Source organism: Leucoraja erinacea, chromosome 20 (genome assembly GCF_028641065.1).
Source record: "Leucoraja erinacea ecotype New England chromosome 20, Leri_hhj_1, whole genome shotgun sequence".
Taxonomy (NCBI): Eukaryota; Metazoa; Chordata; class Chondrichthyes; order Rajiformes; family Rajidae; genus Leucoraja; species Leucoraja erinaceus.
The window spans coordinates 4,732,096-4,744,894 of NC_073396.1; the positions used below are offsets into that span (position 1 = coordinate 4,732,096).

At 43.8% G+C, this 12,799-nt stretch overlaps 1 protein-coding gene across 2 annotated transcripts in view; it reads right to left on the reverse strand.

The window, feature by feature from the left end:
* Window positions 1-12,563, reverse strand: part of smurf1 (SMAD specific E3 ubiquitin protein ligase 1) — a 66,488-nt gene extending 53,925 nt beyond the window's left edge. For both annotated transcript variants that reach the window (XM_055651049.1, XM_055651048.1), the window contains exon 1: window positions 12,281-12,563. In XM_055651049.1, the coding sequence (XP_055507024.1) occupies window positions 12,281-12,449 (169 nt within the window). In that variant the 5' untranslated portion in view covers window positions 12,450-12,563. The remainder of the gene's footprint in view (window positions 1-12,280) is intronic.
* Window positions 12,564-12,799: the final 236 nt, after the last annotated feature.

Here is a 12,799-nt window from a genome sequence, read left to right on the forward strand (position 1 = left end):
TACATGTAATTTGCCTTGGTGCTCCACCCGCAAGTGAAAACATGACATACAGTGATAGTTAGGAATGACATAAAATATTAAACATTAATAATAAAACATTATCGATTAAACATGTGAATTAAATAATACCAGATCAGAAGGAGGCTACAGATTTTTGGTTATTGAGTAGAGCTACTACTCGTGAAAAAAAGCTGTTTTTATGTCTGACTGTGGCAGCTTTGACAGTCCGGAGTCGCCTTCCAGAGGGAAGCGATTCATAGAGTTTGTGGCCAGGGTGAGAGGGGTCAAGATGATCTTACCCGCTCGCTTCCTGGCCCTTGCAGTGTACAGTTCGTCAATGGAGAGAAGGTTGCAGCCAATAACCTTCTCAGCTGATCGGAAGATTTGCTGCAGCCTCCAGGTGTCGTGCATGGTGGCTGAGCCAAACCAGATCATGATGGAGAAAGTATGGAAAGACTCTACGACGCCCATATAGAATTGGACCATCATTGCTGTGGAAGATTGTGCTTTCTCAGCTACCGCAGGAAGTACATCCTCTGTTGTGCCTTTTTGCCTGTGGAGTTGATGGTGCCCCCCCCCCCCCCTCCATTTAAGGTCCTTGGAGATTATGGTTCCCAAGAACTTAAAAGCCTCCACAGATGTGAGTGTGGTGTTGTTGATCGTGAGTGGGGTGAGGGGAGGGGAAGCTCTCCTAAAGACTACAATCAATTCCACTGTTGTAAGAGCATTGAGCTCCAGATGGTATCAGGACGCCAGCTGTGCCACTTCCTGTCTGTAGGCAGATTCCTCCCCATCCTGGATCAGTCCAATCAGGGTTGTGTCATCCGCAAACTTGAGAAGCTTGACAGAGGAATCAGTGGAGGTGCAGTCATTGGTGTAGAGAGAGTAGAGGAGTGGGGAAGAGTACACAGCCTTGCAGTGCTCCTATGCTGAGGGTCTGTGGGTCCAAGATGTGCTTTCCCAGCCTCACATGTTGCTATCTATCTGTCAGGAAGCTGGTGATTCACTGACAGAGGGGTTCAGGCACAGTCAATTTGGAAAGTTTGGAGTGTAGTTGCTCTGGCACAGTGGTGTTGAATGCTGAGCTAATTTCAACAAACAAAATCCTCGCATAGGTCCCCTGGCGGTGCTGGAGGATGAAGTGCAGGCTCAGGTTGTCTGCGTCATCCACAGATCTATTGGCCCGATATGCAAACTGCAGAGGTTCTAGCAGGGGGTTCATGATATTTTTCATCTTGGCCAGCACAAGCCTTTCAAGGATCTTCATGACTACAGAGGTCAGTGCGAGACAAGTAATCCTTGCCTTTTTTGGTACAGGGACAACAGTGGAGACTTTGACGCAGGCAGGACCAGTACAGGTTTCCAGGGACTGGTTGAAAATGCCTGTGTAGACCGGTGCCAGTTGTTCGGCACAGAGCTTGAGAGTAGAGGGGGAAACATTGTTTGGTCCTGGAGTATGCGAGATGTCAAAAATGGCATGCAAGATGTCAAAAATTATAAAAACCAGATTTGAGGATTATAGGATTGGCAGAAATTACAAAATTAAGTGACAATGTGATAGGTGGTAAAGAAATCATAACAATTGTAGGTATTAGAAAACAGAAAATGCTGGAAACACTCAGTAGGTCAGGCAACATTTGTGGTAGGTGAAACAAGAGTTAATGCTTCAGGCAGTGGCTCTGTTTCAGCAGCAAGCCACAGACGGATCTGAACACAATTGTTTTTTAGGTTGAGAAATGAATGAGACCTGGAGTCCAAAGAGCCATATATCCCAGAATATTGATTCATCTAGAGCTCAATGTGGGACATGTACAGTCAAAACACAGACAGTCAGAATTGGGTGTTAACTGTTTACATGTGAAACATGATAGGCTTTTAAATTATGTTATCAAGGAAAAACATGCATATAATAATGGAGGTGCCAGGTATGGATCCCTGGTAGACTTCAGGGAAACAACAAGGGAGTGGGAAGGGAAAACAAGACATACAATTCTCCAGCAAGAACTGGATAAGGAGGTATGGAACGAAACAAGAAAAATCCCACTCAGCTGAACAGTGAAGCAACACTACAAGGAAATTATGATCAACTGTGCATTGGCTGCAAATAGAACGATAAAGTAACATTTCATGGGAAGTCAGTTCTGACTTTGTTCTGGGCCTTTCAGTTGCCACAAATTTTAGGCACAAGCCACATCAGCATGGATCATTTACAAGAAAATGAAAATAAAAAACTTAGATGCTGAAAATCTAAGATTAAAATGCTGGAAATACTCCATATATTGGGCCACATTTGTTGCAAGAGATACAGAGTTAACGTTTCAGTCGAAGACCCTTCATCAGATGTCAGACATTAAATATCTGACAAAGGTTTTAGAACTCAAGGAATATCTATTTTTCTTATCACAGATTGACTATTTCCCGTACTTTTTGATTTTATCTTGGATCATTTAAAAGTCTCCAAGAACATAGAAACTGAGAAGGAACCGAGTGGAATAAAGGTGGAAGAACAGAAGAGCACAACTGACACATTCAAGATCACAAGATCTTAGGGAGAGGAGAATGTAGCAAAGACAACTAATGATTTAAGTTTTTGAAATAAAGAAGCCTCATTGCTGGTGGCAAGGATGGAGAAGATAGTAGAAACCAGCAGAAACAAATGATTCATGGCAAGAATGTCAAACATTATCTTCATACTGCAGAGCAGTGAATGGTTCCAGCAATGGCAAGGAAGGCCCATGAGTGCTCGATGTGATTTGGCTTAGCGTTTTGCATCAAGATAAAACTAAAAGTAGTTTTAGCTTGATCCACCAGCACTATTAGGTCCTCCATGCCACAGTATAATTTCATAACTTTAAAATCATGCCATCCTAACCATACTAAATGAAAAGCTCTAGCCATTCCGTAACAATATACTGAAACTATTACTGTACAAAATTAGATTAATCCAAGTCATTCTCAATTGAAGACACTCGTTTAGAATAAGAAGGGCAGGGAGGAAAAAAATTAAGTACTTGAACTTGTATTTGCAGCCTCATCTTGGCTTGACATTGAAAAAAGTTGACAAAGGAATATTATGCTGCTCAACTTATTTTGTATTTCCGCATTCCTCCTTTTTAATCTTTGTCGAAATTGCACAGTCCGACTACATGATTTTTAGATCCAATTACCCAACACCCACAAAAACATTTTTTCCAATACTCGGGATATATTCAAGAGACAGTAATTGAGAGCATGAACAAATAGATATTTATACTCTCTCTTCCCTATCCCACGATGCTAAGACCAACTAAGACAAATTCCTGACCAGTATATATATATATATAAACAAAGGCTCTCTGCTTTGATGGCTTTGGACTGCATAGCAATGAAACACAATGGTGTAGTTCAAAATCAAAAACTACTGAAAAGATTATTCAATTTTGTTAAATATGAAGAATATTTCCAAAGGCTAACTATTTAGAAGAAAACAAGGCCTTTGTTTTACTGAATTTAACTCTCTGAACTGACTGTAGCCTGTGCGAACTGAACAGAAGACAAAATACAAGATTTCATTTTATTCACAGTGAAAGCAAACTTGATCAAAGGTAAGGTGGTCACAAAATGCTGGAGTAAGTCAGCATGTCAGGCAGCATCTCTGGAGGAAAGGAATGGGCGACGTTTCGGGTAGAGACCCTTCTTCAGACTGATGTCAGGGGAGGGGACGGGACAAAGATAGAATGTAGGCAGAGACAGTAAGACTAGTGGGAGAATTGTGAAGGGAAAAGGGATAGAGAGAGAAAGCAAGGGCTATCTGAACCTCCAATTTGTGCTGGGACTCACTCTGACAATGGAGGAGGCCAGGGCAGAAAGATCAGATTGGGAATGGAAAAGGGGTTGAAGTGCTGAGCCACTGGGAGAACAGGTAGGTTAAGACGGACTGAGTGGAGGTGTTCAGCGAAACGATTGCTACTTTGATCGCTGGTGGATCACCAGCTTCCTGACAGACAGGAAGCAGCATGTGAGGCTGGGAAAGCACATCTCGGACACACAAACGCTCAGTATAGCAGCACTGCAAGGCTGCGTACTCTCTCCTCTCCTCTACCAACAACTGCACCTTCACAAACACTTCTGTCAAGCTTCTCAAGTTTTCGGACGACACAAGTCTGATTGGACTGATCCAGGATGGGGAGGAATCTGCCTACAGACAGGAAGTGTCACAGCTGGCGTCCTGGTGCCATCGCAACAACCTAGAGCTCAATGCTCTTAAGACAGTGGAATTAATTGTAGACTTTAGGAGAGCTCCCCTTCCCCTCACCCCACTCACCATCAACAACACCACAGTCACATCTGTGGAGTCTTTTAAGTTCCTGGGAACCATCATCGCCAAGGACCTTAAGTGGGGGTGGCTACCATCGACTCCATAGTCAAAAAGGCACAACAGAGGATGTACTTCCTACGGCAGCTGAGGAAGCACAATCTGCCACAGGCAATGATGATCCAATTCTACACGGCCATCGTAGAGTCTGTTCTCGCCTTCTCCATCTTGGTTTGGTTTGGCTCAGCCATCAAACATGACACCTGGAGGCTGCAGCGAATCGTCCGATCAGCTGAGGTTATTGGCTGCAACCTTCCCTCCATTGATAAACTGTACACTGCAAGGGCCAGGAAGCGAGCGGGCAAGATCATCTCTGACCCCTCTCACCCTGGCCACAAACTCTATGAATCGCTTCCCTCTGGAAGGCGACTCCGGACTGTCAAAGCTGCCACAGCCAGACATAAAAACAGTTTTTATCCACGAGTAGTTGCTCTACTCAACAGCTAAAAATCTGTAGCCTCCCTTAGATCTGGTATTTTGTTGGTTCACATGCTTGATCAATTGTGTTTTATCATTAATGGTTTATTATTATTAATGTTTAGTGTTTTCTGAGTCATTCGTAACTGTTACTGTTGTTACTTGTGGGCGGAGCACCAAGGCAAATTCCTTGTATGTGAATACTTGACAATAAACTTACTTACTTGTCTGCATTGAACAAAGTTAAAGCAGAAACTGCAATTTACAAATAGAGAGGAGATTGAACATCAAAGAATTCCACCACTAAAGATGACAATCCGTAATCAAATGCATTGTTTTCAAACTACAATCAAATCAAACAAAAAACATACCTTCAATGTGTAAAGCACTTAATTTTCTTTGCAACAATTGCTTTTAAAGTCATCTGGTCTAAAAACATGTGTTGGCTGATTGTAAAACTAACATAGGTGTTATTGACTCACAAGAAATTGCAGATGCTGGAATCATGCGAAGAACACAAAGCTCTGGATTAACTCAGCAGGCCAGGCAACATTTTTAGAAGACACGGATAGGTCTGGACCTTTCTTCAGACATTTTTCATCAATGTTACTGACATTCACAAACTAGTTGGTGTTGATAAACAGGTGCTAATAAATAATTGCCCATGGCTAGCATTCCGAGCTACACAAAGATCGACCTAAAGAAAGATTGATCTGGAGCGGGCTCTTGGAAAGCCATTCAGACGGGTATAAGGTGGAATATACAAGCGCAAGAAGTTCAGAAAACAAAGATGCTGAAGAACTGAATGAAAGGAACACCAATATAGATGAAAATGACACAGCAACCCTGTGAAATTACGACAATGCTGCATGTATGCTTACCACAGGTTGTCAATTAGCTGCATGTAAGTTTACCACAGGCTGTCACAGGCTAACTTGTTAGAAGTCAATCTTCTACCAAGCATTTAATAACTCCTCAAAACCCATCCACTTTGTAAACACATAAGGAGAAATTAAGCAATGTGGGATATTTCATATTTTTGTGTTTAAGTACAACTAATAAGTTCTATGCCACATGATTGTGGCTTTCAAAACCAAACAATGCATTCTAACAACATTATCAAACCACGTTCAGCACTATCTTGATTACTATAGCCTTCTAAATCGTTTTTATTCTGTTCACTACTCCTATAATAATGAAGCAGTCTGCAACAATTTACAGTAATATCTGGTCAATGAGCTAGGCATGATATAATTTCAATGCCAAGTAACGGTCTTGAGGCAAGCTCTCTTCGCTGCTTGGAAATCCCACGGAGCTCCTCCAGCAATTAGTATATCCAGCAGTTCGTTTTTTGCTCCAGATTTCAGCATCTGCAGTCTTTTGTGTCTCCCCCTGCGTTTAACAGCATGACCATGGCAGAGTCTCCTATGATCCAAATCCTAGGTGTCAATTTTACACTAACACCCGAGATGCAGAATGAATGCAGAGTAGCGACTCAGCAGAGATTAGCAACTTACCTTTGACCTCAAAACCAGCTAACCACCAAAATATTTGGTCAGCAATGTCCCATAACTCGCCAGGTGCCAGTTTGGTCAAGCAACAGCCAAGGAAATTAAAACAATTCTAAACACCCGTGTTCATTTGGCTCAATAGGCAAGCAATTCAACACTGACAGTACAAAGTATAACATAACCACTATCTACTGGGTGCTTGAAACATTAAGGTCATTTTGTTATCTTTCCTACCCTAGTGTGAGGAAGTTTACTTCGTACAAACTTAATTGAGTATTTCTGAGATGACGAGAAAGATGATTGATGAGGGTCGGTCAGTAGATGATGTGTACATGACTTTAGTGAAACAACAAAGTCCTTCATTGAACTAGTTCAGAAATTAATCACATGGGAACCATGGTGAGTTGGTAAGTTGAATTCAAAATTGGCTTGTTCATAGAAGACACAAGGTAGTGGTGTAGCGGCGTATTCTGACAGTTGTGTTCTGCAAGGATCAGTGCTGAGACCTCTTATTTGGAATATTGATAAATGAATTGGATGCAAATGTAAATGGAACAAACAGAAATTTTACAGATGACACAAAAGTAGGTGGAATTCCAGATAGTGAGGAGCGTTGTCAAAGGATATAGCAGAATATAAATCAGTTGGAAGACTGAAGTAGAGGTGGGGAAATGGCACTTAGAATTTAATCCAGGCGAGGTCAAATGCAAGAGGAACCTACACAGTAACCTTCGGAGCATTGATGTAGAGGGAATTGGGGGGGGGGGGGGGGGAAGGGAAATCCATAGTTGCCTGAAAGTTGCATTTAATTTGCATCGCTGATTGCAGGAAGGTTTATTTGATGGTGATAATTACAAATGATTGAGATACAGTATATTCAGTTCAGTACTCCCGTAATCCAATGCCAAGTACAGACTCACTGATTTGTATGTATTTTTTTGAACTACAATATGGTGAACACATTTCCAATTCCATTAAAATAAATCACACATCCCATTTAAAAACGACTCCAAAACTAACCAATTTAAAATGTAACAAAACCATAATTAACATATTTTCATCTGCCAGCAGAACGTGTGTGACATTCTACACACAAACAGAAACAATGAAAGCTCAATATATTTGATAGATGACAAAATGTTCAACACTTAAGACTCGATATATTTGACAGAAGTGAATTTACCGACTTTATAGCTGGAGGACTAAATAACTACTATATTTGAGCAAAAGAAAATATAAACTACTTGGAGGAACTCAGCAGGTCAGGCAGCATCTGTAGAGGGAACTGTACAAGATAGCATTCCATGGTTCAAGTTTCGTTTCCAAGTGTGGAGAAGGGTCCAGACACAAAAAGTTACATGTCCATTTCCCTCCATAGATGCTGCCTGACAAGCTGAGTTCCTCCAGCACTTTGTTTGGATCAAGCTTCATATCAATATGCAATACACCTGCAAGGCTGCACATTTGTGAGATGGATATTTCCCCATTCCTTCCACAGATGATGCCTGACCCACTGAAACCCTCCAACACTTTGTGATTCCAACATCTGCAGTTCTTTGTGTCTTCATTTCCCCATCACTGCTTGCTGATCAGTACACTTGAAAGGCTACAGATTTCCTCAAATGCAGAAAACTCGATATACAATTGTGATAAGCCTCCAGTGAGATAGGCACTTCCCCATCAATATAGGCACATGGAACAGCAGATGCTGGTTTATAAACATAGGCACAAAGTGCTGGAGTAACCGTGGGATGGGCAGCAATTCTGGAGAACATGAACAGGTGACATTTCAGCTCGTGACTGATCTGAAGAAGGCTCCCAACGCAAAACATCACCTATCCATTTTCTCTTAGACATGCTGCCTGACTCGGTAAGTTTTTCCAGCACGTTGGGTCATATTTCCCAGTTAATGCTTGCTACACATACATTTCTCAATCTCAGAAAGCTTGATATAAAAATATGATAAGCCACTCAGCGAGAAGGAGACTTGTCCATCAATGTTTGGTGAGCTATACACTTGCATTTCCCAAACGCAGTAAGCTCAGTATACAAGTATGATAAGCATCCAGTAAGATGGAACTTCCCAGACAATGTTTGATGAACATTACAGCTACATTTCTCAATCACAGTAAACGTGGCATACAAATATGGTAAGCCACCAAGCAAAAGGGTTCTGACCCAAAATGTTACCCATCTGTCTGAAGAAGGGTCACGCTTCCTTTATCTGCAGAGATGCTGCCAGACCAACTGAGTTACTCTAGCACTTTGTGTCTATCTTTCAAATAAACTAGCATCTGCAGTTCTTTGTTTTTACTTCCCCCTCAATGCTTGGTGACCAATCCCAGTGCACTTTCCAATCGCAGTTAAAATGGTATACAATTATGATAGTAAGATAGACCCAGTAAGATCGACACTTCCCCAACAATGTGTAGAAAGGAACTTTGAGTTGCTGGTTTACATCAGCGATAGATACAAAATTCTGGAGTAACTCAGCGGGTCAGGCAGCATCTCAGTAGAAAAGGAGTATGGTGTATAATGTTTGGGACAAAGAACCATAATTTATTTAATTGCCTCTATACGCCACAATTTGAGATTTGTAATTTAAAAAAATCACATGTGGTTAAAGTGAACATTGTCAGATTTTATTAAAGGCTATTTTGATACATTTTGGTTTCACCATGTAGAAATTAATGCTGCGTTTATATATTGTGCCCCCATTTCAGGGCACCATAATGTTTGGGACACATGGCTTCACAGGTGTTTGTAATTGCTCAGGTATTTAATTGCCTCCTTAATGCAGGTACAAGAGAGCTCTCAGCACCTAGTCTTTCTTCCAGTCTTTCCATCACCTTTGGAAACTTTTGTTGCTGTTTATTATCAACATGAGGACCAACGTTGTGCCAATGAAAGTCAAAGAAGCTATTATGAGACTGAGAAACAAGAATAAACTGTTAGAGACATCAGCTAAACCTTAGGCTTACCAAAACCAACTGTTTGGAACATCATTAAGAAGAAAGAGAGCACTGGTGAGCTTACTAATAATCGCAAAGGGACTGGCAGGCCAAGGAAGACCTCCACAGCTGATGACAGAAGAATTCTCTCCATAATAAAGAAAACACCCCAAACAACTGTCCAACACATCAGAAACATTCTTCAGGAGTCAGGTGTGGATTTGTCAATGACCACTCTCCGCAGAAGACTTCATGAACAGAAATACAGAGGCTACACTGCAAGATACAAACCACTGGTTAGCCGCAAAAATAGGATGGCCGGGTTACAGTTTGCCAAGATGTTCTTAAAAGAGCAACCACGTTCTGGAAAAGGGTCTTGTGGACAGATGAAACAAAGATTAACATATCAGAGTGATGGCAAGAGCAATGTATGGAGGAGAGAAGGAACTGCCCAAGATCTAAAGCATACCACATCATCTGTGAAACATGCTGGTGGGGATGTCATGGCCTGGGCATGTATGGCTGCTGAAGGTACTGACTCACTTATCTTCATTGATGATACAACTCCTAATGTTAGTAGCATAATGAATTCTGAAATGTTTCGACACATTCCATATGCTCAAGTTCAAACAAATGCCTCAAAACTCATTGGCCGGCGGTTCATTCTACAGCAAGACAATGATTCCAAACATACTGCTAAAGCAACAAAGGAGTTTTTCTAAGCTAAAAAATGGTCAATTCTTGAGTGGCCAAGTCAATCACCCGATCTGAACCCAATTGAGCATGCCTTTTATATGCTGAAAAGAAAACTGAAGAGGACTAGCCCCCAAAACAAGCATAATCTAAAGATGGCTGCAATGCAAGCCTGGCAGAGCATCATCAGTGAAGACATCTAGCAACTGGTGATGTCGATGAATCGCAAACTTCAAGTAGTCATTGCATGCAAAGGATATGCAACAAAATACTAAACATGACTACTTTCATTTACATGACATTGCTGAGACCCAAACATTATGGTGTCCTGAAATGGGGAGACTATGTATAGGGAGGTTGCACGGCAGTCAAGGTCACAACCCGTGACCCATACTGTTGCCACGCAAGGCCTTCAGGAGTACAAGCGGTGAATGTCAGATAAGCACTTACTATGGCTGCCAGTGCAGCGGGCCCGTCTTTTGTCCCAGCATCTGTCCCCGATGTGTGGGTCGGGGGGGTGAATAATCATCCCATGTGTGGGTCGGGGTCCGGGGGTCTGAATCGCCCTGGTGTCGGAGTCGGGTGCCAGTGCAGCGCAGGTCCGTGACTCTGGGTGGGCGGAGGGACCAGACTGTCCCCAATTCTGCTGCAGCTGTCAGGGACGATGCAAGGTTTATGGCCCCGTGTGTCCGCTGCACGGAGTCGCGACCCCGCTCCACTCGGGCCCGTGTGTGGGCACTGCCGACCCACATAGCCCGTCACAGCGCGGCCGCACAGGAGGAGAAGGGGCAGAGGGCGGCCGTGGCTGGACAGCGGCGACCACGGGGGGATAGTGGGGGCTGTCCCGAGGGATGAGCTCCTTCAGCCATTTACACCTTGGTGCTCGGGTTCAGACCACTCAGTCACCCTCCAGCCCCGGGCGGCTGTGGGCGGGGGCTTGCCCTCAATCCACTGGCACGCTGCTCTTTCGCAAGTCAGTGAGCAGCAGTGATTTTGGCGGTTTCTCTCATGGTTACCCATAGTTCATCAATTTTTGCGCTGTAAAAATTGATGAACTAGGGGTAACCATGAGAGAAACTGCCAAAATCGCCGTAATTTCTACATGGTGAAACCAAAATATATAAAAATGGCTTTATTAAAATCTGACTGCACTTTAACCACATGTGATTTTTTTTTTCTATTACAAATCTCACATTGTGGAGTACAGAGGAAAATAAATAAATGATAGGTCTTTGTCCCAAACATTATGGAGGGCACGGCAGGTGACGTTTTGGGTGTACTCCTTTACTCCAGAGATGCTGCCTGGCCCGCTGAGTTACTCCAACATTGTGTGTCTAACTGCCCCAACAATGCTCGTGTCAGTGATACGCTTTCATTTCCCAATCGCAGTTAACTTGGTATGCGATAGTGATAAGCCTAACAGAAAGATAGACACTTTCCCACCGATGTTTGATGAACAATGTATTCCCCAATCGCAGTTATTAACTTGATATACGATTATAATAAGCTTCCCAGTAAGATAGACACTTCCTCAACAACGTTTGGGTAATACACTCGCATTTCCAAATTGCAGTAAACTTGGCAGACAATTGACAGACACTTCCTCAACAATGTTTGGTGAACAAAACACTTGCATTCCCTAATCGCAGTGAACTTGGTATACATACAATTATGAAAAGCCTCCCAGTAAAATAGACACTTCCTCAACAATAGACACAAAATGTTGGAGTAACTCAGCGAGACAGGCAGCATCTCTGGAGGGTCTCGACCAGAAACGTCACCCATTCCTTCTATTCAGAGACGTTGAGTTACTCCAGGAATTTGTGTCTGTCTTCGGTTTAAACCAGCATCTACAGATCCTTCCTCAACAATGTTTGGGTAATACACTCGCATTTCCAAATTGCAGTAAACTTGGCAGACAATTGACAGACACTTCCTCAACAATGCTTGAACAAAACGCAATTGTAGTCCCCAATCGCAGTGAACTTGGCATACGTATATGATAAGCCTCGCAGTAAAGTAGACACTACCACAACAATACTCGGGCGAGCAATACACCCTCATTCCCCAATCTGCAGTGAACTTGGCAGACAATTAATGATGAGAAGCCTGCACTGTGGTGGACACTTGCCCATCAATGGCTGACTGTATGAGGAAGCGGCGGCGCGCCTGCGCGGAGGGCGGCCGGGCGACGGGGCTGGCACCGAGCGCACACAATCAAATAACCGCCTCAAAACACACACTTTCCCCTCAGCAACTCCATCCTCCCCGCTCCGCCGACCCTCCCTTCGACGGCCGACCCCAGAAACGGCGGAAACTACCGTTGGAATTCGAACTAACTGAACTTCTTTTACCTGTCAGCCGGATTTTAATGCTTGACCCGTTCCGTCGAGCTCCGGGGTTCGACATTACTTGTAAAATGCCCCCTTTTTTCCCCCCCAGCAACGAGCCGCTCTTCTTCCTGCGCGCCGTATTAAAATAGAATTTCTTTATCGACGAATGAGAAAAGATAGATTTACACATATATATAAGTAGAGATAGATATATATATATATATATATCCGTGAGGGAGCGGAGCCCGGGCCCAACGCTCGCAGCGCTGGCGCGAGACACAAGTCACGGCGGCTGCGGCAGGCAGGCAGCGCGCGCGCGCCCCCCCCGTCCGCTGCGCGCTGACGTCGACGTCCGTCCGTGCGCGCGCGCGTCCCCCCCCCCCCCCCCCGCCGCGCCTGACGTCGACGAGGACGTGCCCCGCCCTCCCTGCGCCCCCCCCCCCCCCCACCCGCTGCGCGATGACGTCGCCGTGCGTGCGCGCCCCCGCGCCAGCCTCTCCTACATGCCTCCCCTACAAACCCACTGACTCCCACAGCTAT